The sequence below is a fragment of the Abrus precatorius genome, unplaced genomic scaffold, assembly GCF_003935025.1.
Source record: "Abrus precatorius isolate BTA unplaced genomic scaffold, Abrus_2018 Scaffold6, whole genome shotgun sequence".
Taxonomy (NCBI): Eukaryota; Viridiplantae; Streptophyta; class Magnoliopsida; order Fabales; family Fabaceae; genus Abrus; species Abrus precatorius.
Genome location: NW_020874406.1, coordinates 10,237,634 through 10,256,478, shown reverse-complemented (window position 1 = coordinate 10,256,478; position 18,845 = coordinate 10,237,634). Strand labels below are relative to the sequence as shown.

Genomic DNA, 18,845 nt, shown 5'->3' with positions numbered 1-18,845 from the left:
AATTTGATATTTTTTTATTTAATCAGTAGTCAAATCAAAAAAATAATTCAGAAGTAGTTGACCACTGTTGTAACAAGTGTGGCACTGATTATACCAAAGATTTTGAACGTTGTCAACACCAACTAACTTGAGTAATCATTATGTGAGATAGCCTAACCTTAGTTAATGGATCCAGAATTTGGGCTCGGTAATGCGATAACAAGATCATTCAATTATGACCTGCATATGTTCCATATTCAACAGAGATTTTGAACAAAGAGTTGCCTTCAGAAAGCATTATATAATTATTTGGACCCCTTAAGTAAATTCACTCTTTAATAAAACGGGACAAAGGTGGTTACTTGAACTTGGTAGAGATATCAACATTTTGTGACATCTTAATCCCAAGAATCTATGAACAAAATCCACAAAGAAACAACCAAGGGAAAATTGAATACATGATCAATTGTGTATAAGTGAGTTATTGATTGCACAATAAAATTGTGAATCCCCACAGCACCCACCCTCTCTGTTCTGTCTTGAACTTTTAGCACGCCACCCTGCACAATTGGTGAAATAATGACCCGTACGGCTTGCAAAGCTACCAAAAAAGGAAAACACAATCTCATTCATAATCTTTTCGGAAACGGGGTTGGGACCGTAAGAGTAGCTTTTCCACAACGCTTTCTAATTCTAGACTTGGAAGACACTAAGTTGCTCTTTTGGTTGGTGAGGGTTGTGTTGCTCTTTAAGAACAGAGGTGCATAAGATATAACTCAAGTTTCTCAATCACTAGAGATAGAACCAACATACATACATACATACCATACGTGTGTACCAATACATGTCTCATTCATCTTTGCTTACAACCAATGATATAAAGAGAGGGGCCATTGTATGGAGCAAGATCACATCATGTGGGTCGGTGATTTTCAACCTCTGCAAGTACTTGTTCTTAGTTTTGTTAGGTAGTAACATCAAATATCAAATAGTACCTACAAAAGGAAGAAGGTTGATTGAAGTGGGCTCTAAATTGTCTTTGCCTCGTAAAAGAGGTGAACCACTGTTGTCAACCAAGCGATGTCATACCCAATTTATTTTTTTTATCTCATTTTTAATGTTCAAAGAAATAATAATAAATAGGATTTTTAATCCTTCAAATACATTTTAGTTTTTTTTTTTAATTGTTACTTTTATGTTAGATGTTGTCATTGGTCATTTTTCATGTTACATGCTACATGCTACTTTCTTTTAAGGGCAAGTAAGAAAATCTAAAACTAAAAATATTTAAAATGTATGAATAAAAAATAATAATTCTATAAGAGTCTGATAAATAAATAAATAAATAAAAGAAAAGAGAAGTCAACAAAATAAAACTTGATTTCGCGAAATGTCGGCAACTACCAACAGTTTCTGTAGTTATGGAGAAACAGGAGTTTTAGTTGATACGATAAATAGGACCAGAGACACGTGAGCACGTTTTCAAAACATAGTTCTCAGTTTTTCAGAAGCCAACAAATTTAGAGAAAGCAGCACTATTTTTTAGATGCCAAAGAGCAAGAAACATGAGCCAAATATAAGGTTTTATTTTATTTTATACTCTAAATTATATTTAAAATAATATTTTTATTAAAAAATATGTTCTTTATTCCAGAATAAAAAATCAATTTTTACTGGTAAACAATATATAATGAGTATATAATTTCTAGCCAGTACTCGTACACTATCAGTGGAGATGTACTGTATTTTACCAATTTTTAAATAACTATTAACTGAGAAGGTCTTGCTATTATGGATAGTCGGTATAAAATGATTTTCTTACATTATATTATCTAAAATGATTGTCAATTCAAATGCATCACGTGGGTTGTGACCAAAAATCAACGGTGTCAACTAGCTAACTTGTCATCAAATTGCATATTCAATAAACCTGTGTTTCTTCTATTTTTAATTCCTTCTTTCATCATGGATTATATTTGATAATAAAAATATAACACTTATCAGATTCTAGATTGTGATACAGTTTGTGACGATTCAACTCCATTTAATTTGTTTTCTTTTAAATCTTTACATCATTTGACACTTCTCAAAGAAAATATATTTTGTCGCTGAAAAGCACACGTTTTCATATTTTTTTTAATATATACTCGTGTTTAGTGTGTTTCTATTTGTGTTATTTATATAAAGATATAAAAAAAATTAATAATAAAGAAAAGAAATAAGCTCACTTACTCAAAGAATAAATTTTGAAATACTTAGTTCACTTAATATTTTTTTATAAATATTAAATTTTATCAATTGAATCATCGCTATTTTTATTAAGTAGATCAAGTCATTAATTTTTATATAATTTAAAAATTATTTAATATTTCATCAATTAAATTTATTGTAATATATTATTATTATTATTATTTCAAAATGTTATATCAGCTACAAATATATTATTTATTAATATTCAATTTATCTAAAATTTGATACACAAGACAATATCAAATAATTGAACAATTAAATTTATGAAATTTATATTATATAAAAAGGTATCTAGCATAAAAAGTATCCAAGACTCAAACAAAAGTTGTGAAGAATAGGATATATTATTAACACAGGAGAACTTGTCCACTTTGATCTATTAATTGCGGATGAAACTGTTTGCAATAATGGTTAACTGATAAGCCAAATTAAATTTTCAGTTAATTTAAATATTTATTTTGACCACTATGAAATGATTACAATATTCACTAATGGTAACAACTGGGCATCACCAGTGACCATAAGTATTTCCTTTTGGGTTTGCTGTTGTGAATCATTAATTATTGGGTGGGACACTTTCTCTTTCTGACCAAACACCTTGACTATCATATATGTGTGTTCCATGTTAGTAGTAGAGTCAAGAATCTTATGCTAGTAATACACAACCATTATGTATTTTATCATATTCTCTAAAGGAAATTATTTGTAATGTATATTTGAAAACAAGTATTATAGGATTTACAATTTGTTTAATGCATTTGTACTTTACAAAAGACAAACTCTTCCAACCACCACAGCTTTTGGCTTTAGCATTCCCACTTTATTCCAATTATTGTCATTCTATTTGCAAGGTGGGAAGGAATAGAGATTATATAAAACATAGAACCTCATAATTAGATTACAAACTTTACATTCCATACTTCCTTTGCTCTAATACTGAAGAATACGACCGTTTTACAATGCTTAATATCTCCGAATTAATTATAGTGATTAAAGCATAATCATGATTTTGGATCTCATTAATGTTTGTTGGAATGGGAGACTCCGCTTACTATGCATTCACACGCATCTTTTCCTTAAAGGATACTGTAACGAAATTATTATAATTATAATAACCTCTCTAAAACAAGAGAATTAAAATTAAACCAGAACATTCTGATTTTGCTGTGATCAGTGTGTGTTGGTTGTCCTTTTTACAGTTGATGAGTCATACATACAGTGTCAGAGCCGACACGCCACAATTTTATATTGCCAATGTCCCACTTCAAAGACACTAAATGAAGGTTGCCACTTTGTGTCTTGCGATTCAGAAAATGGGGTAAAATTCAAGTTTTGCAGCTGTTTAGGATTCTGTTATCAGCTGCTGATGAGGATCCCATTGTTTGATTCCATCGTTTTGGGGTGTGGTTGATCTGAATTGTTCCAAAGCATGAACTTTGTGTGGTTTTCTGGATACCCATTTGGCTGGTTTGATAACATTTTGCTCCTCTAAGTTGTCGTTGATCAAGTTCATTCACTTGGTAAGAACTTGCTCTTATATAGGCTATAGCTATTACAAGGGTATGCTTTTGTTGAATTCATCATTCGTTTTGCTCATGATCATTAGCTTTTGTTCCTTTTGATGTACCTTTTCTTTAAACTTTTTGTCTATTTCTGTCCTCTCCTTTAACCCTTCATGATCATCAGTAATCATTTTGCATAGGATGCTACCAAATACCAGTGTTCATTGTTATATTTCCTCTGCTCTTGACATCTTTGTTGGTCGTTTTGCGAGTACATTTTTTTTCCGGTTACCTTCGGGTCTGTTGCTTGATCATGGAAATTACCCTTGCTTGAAGGAAAATTTCTCCATTAAATCAACCAATAAATGCATACAAAATTTGAGCAAGATAGAAAATGTATTTTCTTATTGTGTTTGGATTTTGGAACTGTGTTTCACATTTGGAAGTCTTTTATTTTGATAAAATTCATCATGCTGAAGGATCGATGCTTCTAGTATGCATTTGGTATTTCATGCTTATGCACTTTCCCTGCAGTTTAAAGACGTTTTTTTTTTACTCTTTCTTGTTCCTTTCTTTGGCAGTCCCCCTGATAGCAAATTGTCTGAAAATTTGAAACAAGTTTCCTTCACTGATTAACTGGAGCTGTGTCCAATTTGGTAGGTAATACAACTTCTATGTTAAAAGAGTTTAATACTTTCTTATGCATTAAGCCATGGGAGTAAAGTTGGACTCATGAATCTGGAGCAATTCTTATTAAATGTACTATTAATACATTTATTCGATGTAGGTACAAGAAATGGCTAAACTCAATTGTAGGGTCTCAAATTAGCAAAACACTGTCACTGGTGGTGGAAGTCCAACACCAGGCTCTAGCAGTATCAAGACTATTTGTGTTGTAGTTCTTCGCTGGAGTCATGGCAACCCTGTCACATTCCGAGTCTAGGCGCTCATATTCTTGGTGGTGGGATAGCCACATTAGCCCAAAGAATTCAAAATGGCTTCAGGAAAACCTTGCAGGTGTGTCTTTTTCCTCTACATATATATATATCTACAATTGTGCTAAAGTGTTCTGAATATATTGTTTTGAACTTGTTACTTGTAACGTTATCTGGTTTGCAACTGGGTTAAATTTGCTGCCATAATGACGAGACTAAAGTTACACAACCAGTGGTAAGTGCTTTGCACATTAAGATCTACCAAAAGAATATCTTTCCACAATCCGCAATAAGAAAGTAACAGATAGAAAGCCCTGTAAAATATCAGGTCGCTTTCTCTGGAATGAAGAATTTAAGCACACGATAGATGTCCATAAATTTTAAATATTAGGCACACTAAATTGTTACTCATCTTTTATCCAAATTTCATAAGAATACAATTGTTCACTGTAATGAAATTCTTCATTATAGCCTAATCACTCTTTTGGTGTTTACTACTTTCAAGCTAATATCTGTTTAGTGCCAAAAATAAAAATTCCTCGGTCATTGTGTCATAATCATAATGTCTATTTATCACCAGTCTTCTAAAAGTGTAAGCCATAAACTACCCCGCGGGAATAATATATACACACTTTGCATGTTGTTGCTTGCAGGCCAACGTAATCATGAAATTGGAATTCATTATGTTAAATTGATGAGGGAAATTAAGACTCAAGCTTGCATGAGTATCTATATAATAAATATGGTTCTTATTTTGTTTTGGTGGTTATTTTATATGCAAATGGCATTTGAAGGTTGCACACAAGATTTCCTTTTGAAAGGGTGCCGATGGTGCCAATTCTAAATGCAATCACCCAGAAAAGGTTGAACTACTATTTTTTTTTTTTTTTGACTCACTGTTCGACCGTGTAATATTCTCATTTGGCATTAAAACTTACATAAAATAGCACCTCTGCAACTAACATCTAAGAAATTACATGGAAGTAGAATAAAAGAATTGCTAAAAGTTAAATTTTGAGTTAACGCTTAAGAAAAAGTGGTTGCAAACAGTTTATGAATGACAAATCCAGTTGTTATAATTTGTGAAAGATGTTATATAAGTGTGAGAAATTAAGGAAATGATGGTTGATTTGTATCCATGCTTCTATTGTTTAGTCCAACAAATTAAAGTGATGTTATGTTTACATAGACATAGATACCAAAGTCAAAGCAATGATAAAGCTCATTGAAGAGGAAGCAGATTCATTTGCTAGGAGGGCAGAAATGTACTATAAGAAGCGACCGGAACTCATGAAATTAGTGGAGGAGTTCTACCGAGCATACCGTGCATTAGCAGAGAGATATGATCATGCAATGGGAGAGCTACGCTATGCCCATAAAACCATACAAGAAGCATTTCCCAACCAAGCACATTACATTCTGACTGATGATTCACCTTATGGTTCTTCAGGACCCGGTGCTGAATCACACACACCAAGAGAGGCTGACCATTCAGGGAGAGCAGATAGTGAAGTTCAAACCTTAAGGAAAGCCCTGGCCAAAATACAGTCTGACAAGGATGCTATCTTTCTTCAGTATCAGAAGAGTTTGGAGAAGATAACCAAAATGGAAGGTGATCTTAATAAGGCACAAAAAGATGTGGGAGGCCTTGATGAACGAGCAAGTAAAGCTGAAATTGAAACTAAAATATTGAACGAAGCCCTGGCACAGCTAAAAGTTGAGAAGGATGCTGGTCAAGTTCAGTACAACCAGTGTCTAGAAATTATAGCTAAACTGGAGACCATGTTATCTCTGGCCCAGCTGGATGCCAAGGGACTTGATGAGAGAGCTGCTAAGGTAGAAATTGAAGCCAAAAATCTAAAAGAAGAACTTAGCAGATTGGAAGTTCAGAAAGACGCTGGTTTTCTTCAATATAAGCAGTGTCTTGAAAAGATTTCAGTTTTGGAGGCCAAGATAACCCTTGCTGAGGAGAATTCCAGGATGTTAAATGAGCAACTTGAAAGAGCAGAACTGGAAGTTAAAGCACTGAGACAAAATCTTGTTGAACTGAATGAAGAGAAAGAATCTGTAGCTGTCCTTTACCATCAATGCTTGGAGAAAATAGCTAAAATGGAGAATGAAATTTTGCGTGCCCAAGAAAATTCTGAAAAACTACAAAGAGAAATTGAGAAAGGGGCTGAAAAACTTAAGACTGCTGAAAAACATTATGATGTGTTGGAGAAATCAAATCAATCTCTTCGGTCAGAGGCTGAAAGTCTGGTGCAGAAGATCGCTATGAAGGATCAAGAACTTCTAGAGAAGCAAACTGAGATAGAGAGACTGCAGACTCTAATGCATGAAGAACATTCTCACTTTCTTCAAATTGAATCCACTCTGCAGACTTTACAGAAGTTGTACTCCAAATCACAACAGGAGCAAGGAACTCTTGTTTTGGAGCTTAAATATGGGCTTCAGCTGTTGAAGGACTTGGAGCTTTCCAAACAAGGTTTTAAAGAAGAAGTGCAAGAGAATGTGGAAGATAACAGACTTTTGCATGAACTTACTCTCTCTTCCACTAAGTCATTATTAAGAAAACAGCAAACTGAAATCTCTAAATTGAAGGAGATCAAAGAGAAACTTGAACGAGAGTTTGTTGTAAATGCTGAAGAAAGCAATGCCCTCCTGCAGGACGCTCATCAAATAAAGGATGATATCCAGCATTTGAATAACAAATATCAGGCTATGTTGGAGCAATTACAGACTTTAGGTCTGAATCCTAAATGTTTTGCAGCATCTCTGAAAGATTTACAAAATGAGAACTCAATGGCAAAGGAGCTATGCAAAACGGAACGCAATGAGAAAGATGTTCTTCGTGAAAAATCGAAGGATATGGATGAACTTCTGATAGAAAATGCCTTCATGGAATTTTCCCTGTCAAGATTAAATGATGAGTTAGATGAGCTAAGGGCAACGGTGAGGAAATTTCAAGAGTCTTGCCAAGTTCTCCAGGAAGAAAAATCCACTCTTGTTGATGAGAAATCAGCCCTACTTACACAGTTACAAATTACCGCTGAAAGTATGCCAAAGTTATTGGAGAAGAATGTCTTGCTAGAGAAGTCCCTCTCGGATGCAAACAGTGAGCTTGAAGGTTTGAAGGCTAAATCAACTGACTTGGAAGAAATCTGCAAGTTGCTAAATGATGAAAAGTACAGTCTTCTAAATGAAAGAAGCATCCTAGTATCTCGGTTGGAGAGCGTTGAGGCCAAACTAAGCAACCTGGAAAATATGTTTATACAATTAGAAGAAAAATTAGCTGATGTGGAGAAGGACAAAGAAAACACAGACAATCAAGTAGAAGAACTCCGTGCTTCAATTTTGGTGCAAAAAGAAAAGTATGCTAATCATACACACTCAAGTGAAGCCCGACTAACAAATTTGGAGAATCTTGTTCATGTACTACAGGAAGAACTGCAGTTGGGGAAGATGAAATTTGAAAAAGAACTTGACAAAGCTATAAATGCTCAGGTCGAGATGTTCATCATGCAAAATAGTATAGAAGATCTAGAGCAGAAGAACATGGCCTTGTTAACTGAATGTGAAAAGCATGTAGAGGCATCAAAATTTTCTAACAAAGTTATCTCTGAGTTGGAGACAGAAAATCTTATGCAACTGATGGAAGAAGAGTTTTTGTTGCATGAAATTAGAAAGCTTAAAATGGCTATTCATCAGTTGTGTCAGGCTCTTCAGATTGATCCAGATAGTGGGCATGACAAAGGAACCAAGCAAGAGGAAATACCCATATCACATGTTTTGGACAACATTGAGGGCTTGAAAATTGCTATTGTGAAAATCCAAGAGGAGAAGCACCAGCTGGTTGTGGAGAACTCTGCCCTCCTAACTTCACTTCAGCAACATCAATATGAGAGAGAAGAACTGGAGTCAGAGAAAAAGATCATGGAGCAAGAGCTGGAAAACATGAGAGAGCTTAATGTAACGTTGCAGAAAGATAAGGGTGAACTTCTAGAGAAGAACAAGAAACTGCAGATTGATGTGGCTAATGGAGAAGAAAAGGAGAATACATCAAAGTCCAAATTGGCAGCTCTGCAAGCGGAGTTGATAGATTCATGGAGAACAAATCAAATGCTTCAGGAAGAAAATAGTAAGATGGTTGAGGAGAAAAATTCATTTCTTCGGAGTGTTTTGGACCTCAAAAAAGCAATGTCCATTGCTGAAGATGAAAACAGTGCAATACTCCATGAGGTACTAGCTCTAAGAAACCTCAGTTTGGTTTATGAGAGCTTTCTCACCGAGAAAGTCATTGAACAAAAAGCACTCTCTGGACATCTAAGCAGCAATCTTAGCCGTTTGAACAATGACCTCAATCAGGAACTTGACGTGTTAAGAAAGGAGTTTGAGGTGAAAGAAGCAGAGAATGTTTATCTGAACGAGTCTACTAAGAGGATGAACAAAGAGCTGCAGGAAATCAAGTATGCAAATTGTCATTTATGTCATCAAGTTGAAAATTCAGAGAATCTTCTTAGGAAGAAAGAAGTTGAGCTGCTAGAAATGGAGAAAAGGTTAAAGGTTGCTGAGGCATTGAATGCTGAATTTTGCAAATGCATTAAGGAGATGAAGACGGATCAAGAAGAATCAAGATTGATCAGAGGAGCTCTAGACAGGCAGATTCTTGAACTATCAGAAAATTTTATGAACCAGAAAAAAGAAATTGAACAACTTACTGAAGAAAATGGAAGTTTTATGTCTGCGATGAGATCATTACTGCATGAAGTTGAACTACAAAAGGTTAGGGAACAAACAGTGAATTCAGAGTTGCTGGATAAAACAAATGAACTCCAACGTTTGGAGGCTGAAGCTGCTGCATTCTATTTGGATCTTCAGATTTCATCCATCAGTGAAGGACTGCTGAAAGGTAAGGTTGCTGAGCTTACTGGAGTTTGCAGGAGACTTGATGATGAAAGTGCTGCAAAAAGCATGGCGATTGAACAGATGATAGAAAGAATCAGTTTACTAGAAAATGAAATTGGAGGACTGAAGGGGAAGTTATCTGCATATACTCCTGTCATTGCTTCTTTGAAAGATGATTTTGCATCTCTCGAGCACACTTACTTTCTTTGGACCAACAAAACTTTTACTGTAGGCAACATAGAACAAAAGGTAGCATTATGTTTTCACACAATATTATGTACTTTCGTTTTTTACTTCTTCCTTTTCTCTTGTCAAAACATCTTATGCAGTTCACATATATTTTCAACTTATCCATGCCTATCATGAATGTTTGTCCAGGATGTAGTGATTGAGTCCTGTCTACATGAAAATAGCTATCCAAGTTTAAGGCAAAATGAAAGCACCTTAATACTGGATGCGGTTGCAGATTTGCTGAATATGCAGACAAAGATTAGAGCTGTTGAAAAGGTAATGTTTGAAGAACTGGAAAGACATGTCAAAGAGGAAAATCTAACTTCCAATGTTGAAGAAGGAGCTCTGACAGAATTGACCAAGGATTCAAATTTGGATATTGCTACATATCCAGAAATTGACAACAGAAAAGTGATGAAAATTAAGGAAGACTGCACAAGAGACCACAAAGCATGGAGAACAAAATCTCAAAAAAGGTCATTGATGAAAGATATTCCACTTGATCACAACTCGGATGATGCAGACTCCAAGTATTGCACCAGAGGGCATAATAGTAGGACTGATGATCATACCTTTGAGTTATGTGAAACTGATCAACATGATATTACTGAAGAAAATAAGCTTAGTTCTACTTCAATAGAGGATGTAATTACATGTCATGAGTCAAGCAACTCAGAAAAATGTCAAAATTACTCTTCAGAATTGGAGACAGAGAAGGAATTGGGCATTGACAAGCTGGAGTTGTCGATGACTAGAAAAGAGACAACTGAAGATAGCAAGAGGAAGATCTTGGAGAGGCTTGCTTCAGATTCTCAGAAATTGGCCATTCTTAAAATGACTCTACAAGATTTGAAAAAGGAGCCAGAGACAAAGAAGAAGAACAAGAAGGTAAATGAAGTTGAATATGAAACAGTTAAAAGACATATGGAGGATGTTGAGGAAGCTGTCATGCACCAAATAGGCATATATGATCAACTGGTAAAGGATATTGATGAGAGAACCTCATCTTCAGACACAGATGCTTCAATGCAGTTGGAGAACCATGGAGGACAAATCCAAAGAAGAAGAGTAACAGAGCAAGCTCGAAGAGGTTCTGAACAAATAGGACGGTTGCAGTTTGAGGTGCAGAACATCCAATACATTTTGCTGAAATTGGCTGATGTCAACTACAAAGGGAAAAACAGATTCTCTAGACCAACAGGTGTGTTGCTGAGGGACTTCATTCACATTGGGAAGAAAAATAGCAGAAGGCGGCGTAAGGTGTGTGCTTGTGGATGTTCAAGGCCTTCAACTAATGAGGACTAAGGAATTTAGAGACTGAATGTTGTGAGTACTTTATTCATTTGGGACGTTTCTATAACAGGCGTATCAAATTCTTAACTGAGCTAGTAAAATTGAAGCTTTATCATGAGAAATAAGAGATTATCAGTTTAGGATTATCTGATCATAGCAACTTTTTTCATATCTGTATGTATGTTTTAGCTTCCAAAAGATATGTTAAGAGTGACTTGTGTGAAGAATCGCTTTGTAACAGTAAATAAGACTTTCCCTGCAATGAATTTGCACTTTATGTTATCCTTACTTGGAACACTTTATATTATCCTTAGTTCCTTACTTTGGAAGGCGGGTTTTAATATACTCCTTTATTTTGTAAAAAGTAAATACAATGCTTTTCAATAAGTAAAAAGAAATTAACTTTGAACCGTTGATATTTGTAGATATAAAATGAATGACTAAGATTAATTGATGAAAAGGTAAAAGGAACCGATAACTACATTGAGTAATAAAATGTTAAAGAAGGGTAAATAAGTAAATTGTTACTTCTCCTTTATCTCTTTCCTCTTCATCTTTACGACTGCTCCTCCATTTTCATCTCTTTTGTTTCTTCTCAACCTCCTTCATTCCCAAAATTTTTTTTTATCTAAACTTTGAAATTTGTTGGATAAAATTAACTAAGATGAGATTTCTTCTCTGTGACTTCCTTCATTATTTCCTCTAAATTACATGCATTGGCCTATCAATCTGGATTCCAATGAGACATGGCTGGAAGAACATGAAACGTGGTTGAAAAAAGTCAATTCTACATCAGTTGAATTGGATGACTGAAGCAATAATTCTTTATAAAATATATTTAAAAAATTAAAATGTAATTTCTACATGGGTTTTCTCAGATAACCGATGTACATAACTACTTCTCCTTTATCTCTTTCTTCTTCATCTATACGACAACTCTATTTTCATCTCTCTTATTCTTCTCAACCTTCTTCGTTTCTAGTTTTTTTTTTCATTTAAACTTTGAAATTTGTTGGATAAAATTAACTAAGATGAGATTTCTCCTCTATGACTTCCTTCATAATTTCCTCTGCAACTCCTTCATTTTCATCTCTCTTGTTTTTTCTCAACCTACTTCATTCCCAAATTTTTTTTCCATCTAAACTTTGAAATTTGTTTGATAAAATTAACAAAAATGAGATTTCTCCTCTATGACTTCCTTCATAATTTCCTCTGAATTACATGCACTGGCCTATCAATCTGGATTCCAATGAGACATGGCTGGAAGAACATGAAATGTGGTTGGAAAAAGTCACTTCTACATCAGTTGAATTGGATGACCGAAGCAATAATTCTTTATAAAATATATTTAAAAAATTAAAATGTAATTTCTACATGGGTTTTCTCAGATAACCGATGTAAAAATTAGCAACATAAACCCAACACAACCGATGTAAATACAGTCCATGCGGAAAATGTATAAAGTGGTTGCTTAATAACATCAGACTTGCCACAGACCCGATGCAAATTGAATTCATGCGCAAATATAAAAGGTGTTCACCTAATTATATTGATTTTATAACACAACCGATGCAAATGTAAAGGCCCACAAACTATTGTTCATCTTTTAACTCTCGATCCCTTGCAGAAATTATCCAATATTCATTATTTTTTTCACCGTCTCTAAATTGCACAACCAATTTCATTGTAATAATATAGTTACCTCCTACTTTTTATATTAAATCTCCACAACCTGATGTTCTTTTTATCTTAACTTTATACATACTTAATATTTAAAATTTCATGTTTTTAATATTGTAAACACTCTACACCTACCTGTTATTCTGTAAATATAATTTTTAATATAACGCTGAAGAAAACAAGATGACCAACACCAAGAAGAAGAAGAGGAACAAAACATGAAGAAAAATAAAAGTACAAATTACCAATATATCTTTTCAAAATCTAATTTGAATAATCAGTATCCTGTAATTCATTCTTAACCATTCGATTAAAATCAACGGTTCATAATACATGATAACTTTTGCAAAAAATTTCTTTTTTTTACTTTTTACAAAAGAATGGAGGATATTAGAACCCGCCACTTTGAAAACATAAAATGAGATGTTTTGAGTTTTACTGACTTATGCTGTCTTAGTAGAAATATATACTTCTTTTTGCTTTAGTAGAAGTATATACTTTGTTTCCTTTCAGTTCGGTCAAAAAGATTGTTTAGGATTCAGAAAAGTAACTAGTACGTTTCTCTTGCATTTGTAAATATTTTTAAATTTAATAAAAATCAAATTAAATTTGTTAATTTGTTTAACTCACTAAACTTGCTATTGGCTAGGTTTTGTTTATCAGAAAAGTAATAATATTGTAAGATTTTATCTTTCAAATCTTTTTTAAAACGATAGAAAATTACAATTTATTTTATTAATTAAAAAAAGCATATCAACACAACACCTTATAAAAGCGTGTAAATAACTAGTATTGAAATTTTGTTTTTAAAAAGTTAATACAAATTTTGATACTCTAATCTTCATGACTACAGACTTAAGATAGAGTTACACCACATAGGGCAACTTAGACAAACCCCATTAAATCTTTTATTTGAATCGATTTTTTTTTTTTTTCACTTTCTACCTAGAGATTGGTTGATAGCATAGACAGGAGATGATCTGATAGAGATCATGGATGTGATGGCATGGGAATAATGGAAACATGGTCTACACCACGTAATAATTTGTTCCTTCATAGTCAACCATGGTAGCCGGCCTTGCTATGAAGGTGTGCTCTTCCAAAAAAATCTTTTACTACTTACATTTCTATATTAAAAAAAATTTAAACACTCCCAATATCAATCATTCTACCTTACTAATATATTATTTTAAAAAATTTATAAAATTATATATAACTAATCTGAATTTTGATTAAATATTTTAGTCAATATATAATGGTTCCTTAAAAAATTTGAGTCAAAATCGTCGACTGTCTGCGTAAAAGTATACCCATCTTCCATGCACTGCACATTCCTTTTCTTTTCCTATAAATAGGCAAAAGCTTACAACCTGATCAATCGACGGTATGCATCCAAACGAAATGGAGAAAGAAAGCGTTGATCTGACTCAAATATCCCTTCGACCCCTTCAATTTTCTGACCTCGATGATCTCATGGTGTGGAGGAATGATGAAAAGGTGGCGAGATTTTGCTCTTGGGAACCTAACACTACCAAAGAAGATGGCATAAAGTTCATCCAAGACATACCCAACAAGTTTGTATGGTGCAGAGCAATATGCCTAAAGGGTGGTGCAATTGGGTGTATTTCTCTGACCTCAAGGGAGAAAGCCGTGGAACTTGGCTATGTTATTGCCTCCAAATACTGGGGTCAAGGGATTGCCACGGTAGCTGTGAAACAAGCAGTGAAGGCTGCATTCAATGAGTTGGAAGAGTTGGAGAGGGTAGAAGCTCTTGTTGACGTGCAAAATGTTGGGTCTCAGAGAGTGTTGGAGAAGGTTGGTTTCCAAAGAGAGGGAATTCTCAGAAAGTATGGCTTTGTCAAGGGAAAAAGCACAGATATGGTCATGTTTAGTCTTCTTTCCACTGATCCTCAACTTTGATTTCTTTTACCATGTTTCATTTGGAAATTGGAATTAATATATGATTTAATCATCAATATCCTCAACTTTGATTTCTTTTACCATCTTTGGATTCCGCTGTCTAAAATCCCGAGATGAGAATTAATCCAAGTAAAATAAATTAATGATCCATACAATTTTCCATGACTTGTATGATGGCACAGCCAGAGACTTCACATTCAACAAAGGCGGCTACTCCCGTAAGGTGGCCAATGGAACTATAGCAGACACGTCACCATTTGTCTTCTTCAAACTTCATTTGCATGATTGGAGCTTGAAAATTATATGCTTCTGCTCTTTGAAACTAATATCTTACTTGCCCTTGGAAGATCCCATTACCAAATAAGGAAACACGAACGAATAACTTATTAATTTCCTTCAAAATGTAAAACGGAATACTGTCACGTCTAATAATTTCATTACAAGACATACGAGTCGAATTCGTGTCACATTGAGCCCTCAATTAATTACATTAATAAATCAAATTTAGCCCTTAAAACCTCACTTGGCTTTCAGCAATATAAAGTGTAGTCTTGCCAGGGAATTATAAAAAAAAACACGATTTCATTCCAAGTTACTCTCTAAAGACAGTTTTACAACAATATAAAATAACATTCTGACAATTTCGATTCTTCCATGTATATAACAATTTTGAAACATTAACCGTCTCTTCAATTCTGATAGTTATTTTAAAATGTATAGAAAAACAAATCATCAATTATTAATAAATATATAATATCAAGTTTGATATTTTAACTTAATATCCAAATAATAAATCTATCACACCACATATCTGATCCTGAAAGCAGAATGAATTTATCATATTTGGTTGTAATAAAGATTCGATGAATCACTACGATATATGAACATTGTGAATCACCTTTTGGTTTAACAGCTGTCAGTAAATAATTAGGCGAACTGAAACAAAAAGAAAACAGTACAATGGCAAACAGGCTGAAGGACCGCTAAATAAGCCTGTTACTATCTCGTACTTGGTACAAGATCAATTCCATAGGCGCCAACAAAATATCTCGTTTGCAAGAAAACCTTGACGCTAAAAACAATATGCAAATAATGCACGAATTATAAGATGAGAACACACAAGGAAACAAGATTAACGTCTTCATGACGTGCTTAGTTATTGCAACAGTACTTAAATTCGCCAAACCAAAAATCCAGATTTAGATTGCAAACAAATGTTTCTCAATGTCTAAACAAAACTGCAATAAATTAGTAAAAGTAAAAAGGAAACCTAAACAAACAAAAATCCATAGCCAGATCAAGCTCCAACTACTTCAGTGGCTCCCTCAACCATGGTTTCATCAGCAGGTCTGTCCACCTTTGTACCAACATCTTCTGAGTAATCACCATGAACCTACATGGTTTGAAAACATAAGCATTAATACCACTACTGATCAGGTTTTAAACCACATGCTTGCAACCAAAACCAATTCATAAGAAATTTCTTGAAAAATTGCTTCCGTTCCAAAGGACTCCGTTTAAAATGGTCTATAAATCAACCGAGAACAAAAAGACATTAAAACATTAAAGATTGAATAGAATTTCTATGCAGAATCATGAACATATTAAAACATTTTTCATTAGATACAAGAATCAGAAGTGCAAGTAAAATTTCCAAGCAAAAAGACATACCTCCATCAGTTTCCCAAGATCAAACTTTGGGGCTTTCAGGATCTTAACTTTACGGATAAATACATTCTGTAAAGGATAGATGCTAGATGTTGCCTTCTCAATCTCTTTTCCGATCATCTCAGGAATGAACTTACGGACCAATTCTTTCAGATCACAGGAGGTTGCCTGGTTGATCATGATCTCTCTCATCTTCCTTCGGATCTGAACAGATAAAGGTGTGTTTTAAACAGTTAGACATGCAATTGCCCATCTCCCCAAAATAAATATAAAATCTAAAACAAAATATGATGTAACAAGAGACAAAAACCATTTTTCAGTTGTCATGTTCAGGAAGCAAATCCTGAAAAATAGGGTTCAATTCAAAGGATTGCAATGCCAGTAAACATATGACAGAAAATTAAAGAAACATCACATCCCTTTTAAATTAATGTTATTAGCTCAGGTACTTCAATAGAGAGATATTAAATCAAAAACATGTTCCCAAGTTAATATAAGCTAGAACATATACTATGTTTAAAAATGAAGATTGAAAACAAAACCAATTACCACAGTCACAGCTAAGAAAGTTGCAGAGAATATACCTGTCTAATTTGGCTTGATTGAGCATAGCATGTCCTCTTCACCTGGTTACTACGTCTCTTAGTAAACCCAATGCAGAACATCCTCAAAGTATAATTATCTGTGGTCTTCACATCCACATGAGCTTCAATCAAAGTTTGCCACTTTCGCACCAATGACCTCAACTTGTCAGTGGTGAAATCCATCCCCTACAGAGATAAGCTTAATTAGATTACAATCACAAGTCAATAGCATTCATCAAAAGAAGCTCAGCCACCAACATACCCAGAAGTTAGTCAGAACATTCTTCCCTTGAACATCTTCAGCTCTCAAGCGAATCTTCTTGAAAGCATGGTCCTCATCACCTTGAAGATCAGCCAAGGAAACCTCAAACACTCTATGTTTGAGTCCTTCAGAAGCAATCTGTAATTTTAAATACCCATTGTGTCAACATCTATGTAAGCAGGCACAAGTCTCAGCAATTTAAATTGCACGTAAGCCAAATCAATTTGTAGTAGTAATAATAAACTATTAAAACCCACATCCATATTTCACACTTAAAACAAACTCAATAATGTGAGTACCGGATTATTATAAACCTATAATACTATAAGAAAAAAATCAACGAGACATCAAAATATTAAAATGCTGTCAAGATGCAGAACAATAGAATACATTAAGCAGAATTCTGCTCAATGCAAATAACAAAACATATACCACTGATGAAGTGTAGCCAAACAAAAAAAAAATCTAATCCATACACGATATTCCACTATACGTTGATGCGAGTATATGTAGATCCAAAACCTTATGATTTGTACACAGTTGTGGATAGAGAGAAAAATACCTTGGTACCCTGGGTACGAGTGACGAGTGTCTTGCCAACATTCTTGACCTGGAACACAGAAGGAGCCTTGATATCGTACCAGTCCTTCTTCGCAAAGGGATCAGCGCTGCGTAATGAGAGAAGAAACAAAACTTAATTCAAAAATAGAATACGAAAACGATTGAACTTAGGAAGTTAAGGGAATGAGAACTAACGCCTTCTTCTTGCCACCCTTCTTTCCCTTGGAGATCCTCTTGTTCTTGCCGACGGCCATCGCTCTTCTTCTTCTTCTCCTTCTCCTGCAAGCTCAACACCAGCGGCAACGAGAGAAAGATGAAACCCTAATTCCCAGTCTCTGTTAGTGCGAGTGGCGCTTCTTATATTCCCTAAAACCCTTCTTGGGCTTTCTTTTGGGCTCATAGATCTCTTTACAATACTAACCCTTCTTGACCCAAAACAAAAAGTAAAAAATTCTTTCGAATTCGAATTGGTCATGTGACTACAGAGTTTTTTTTTGGACCAAAAACTTTTCCTTCATGATAAAAATATATTTTCATGGTTAATACGGGCGAAATTTTTTTAAAAAAAGTTAAAAAATGAATTGGAAATTTAAAATAATAAAAGTTATGAATTACACTAATCTTTAAGAAAAGTAAAACTGAATGATCAAAACACACTCTAAATAATATGCCATAATTTAATGCCTTTGGAAGAGGGAAAAATCTTCTTGCAAAAAGAAAAAAAAAGTATAAGCAAGTGAGATTTCAAGGAATACATTAAAGTAAATGATAAAGTGAAAAGAATTATTTAAAAGGTACAAATAATTGTAATTTAAGAAAAAGAATACTATATAAAATCAAAGGTGATTAACAATTTGAGTGCTTTTAAAGATATTAGATATAAGTAAAGTTAAATATTTAGAGAAATAAGTTGTGATAGAAACATGACTATATTTTAAAAAAAAAAAAGCTTATTCCTTTAATATTTTAAAGATCATATAATACTAACATTTTTTTAACTAAATTACTAACTTTATTATTTATTGATATAAAATAATTTATGATTATTCCAAATGTAAGATAGATATCAATCTTT

The 18,845-nt window shown here is 33.9% G+C and overlaps 3 protein-coding genes across 3 annotated transcripts; 2 read left to right on the top strand and 1 right to left on the bottom strand.

Annotated features, from left to right (window-relative positions):
• Positions 1 to 3,431: 3,431 nt before the first annotated feature.
• LOC113868390 (protein NETWORKED 1A-like) lies at positions 3,432 to 14,242 on the top strand. Its single transcript, XM_027503897.1, has 6 exons — positions 3,432 to 3,749; positions 4,313 to 4,391; positions 4,519 to 4,748; positions 5,856 to 9,820; positions 9,950 to 11,128; positions 14,131 to 14,242. The coding sequence occupies exons 3-5, from the start codon at positions 4,646 to 4,648 to the stop codon at positions 11,105 to 11,107; spliced, it is 5,226 nt and encodes a 1,741-aa protein (XP_027359698.1). The 5' UTR covers positions 3,432 to 3,749; positions 4,313 to 4,391; positions 4,519 to 4,645; the 3' UTR covers positions 11,108 to 11,128; positions 14,131 to 14,242.
• LOC113868392 (uncharacterized N-acetyltransferase YoaA-like) lies at positions 13,896 to 16,908 on the top strand. Its single transcript, XM_027503900.1, has one exon. The coding sequence runs from the start codon at positions 14,162 to 14,164 to the stop codon at positions 14,693 to 14,695; it is 534 nt and encodes a 177-aa protein (XP_027359701.1). The 5' UTR covers positions 13,896 to 14,161; the 3' UTR covers positions 14,696 to 16,908.
• Positions 15,772 to 18,108, bottom strand: LOC113868391 (40S ribosomal protein S3a). Its single transcript, XM_027503898.1, has 6 exons — positions 17,966 to 18,108; positions 17,772 to 17,877; positions 17,210 to 17,347; positions 16,948 to 17,133; positions 16,367 to 16,567; positions 15,772 to 16,088 (listed from the first exon to the last, which is right to left on the bottom strand). Exons 1-6 carry the CDS (start codon positions 18,022 to 18,024, stop codon positions 15,993 to 15,995), a joined length of 786 nt encoding a protein of 261 aa, XP_027359699.1. The 5' UTR covers positions 18,025 to 18,108; the 3' UTR covers positions 15,772 to 15,992.
• Between the last annotated feature and the right edge of the window lie 737 nt (positions 18,109 to 18,845).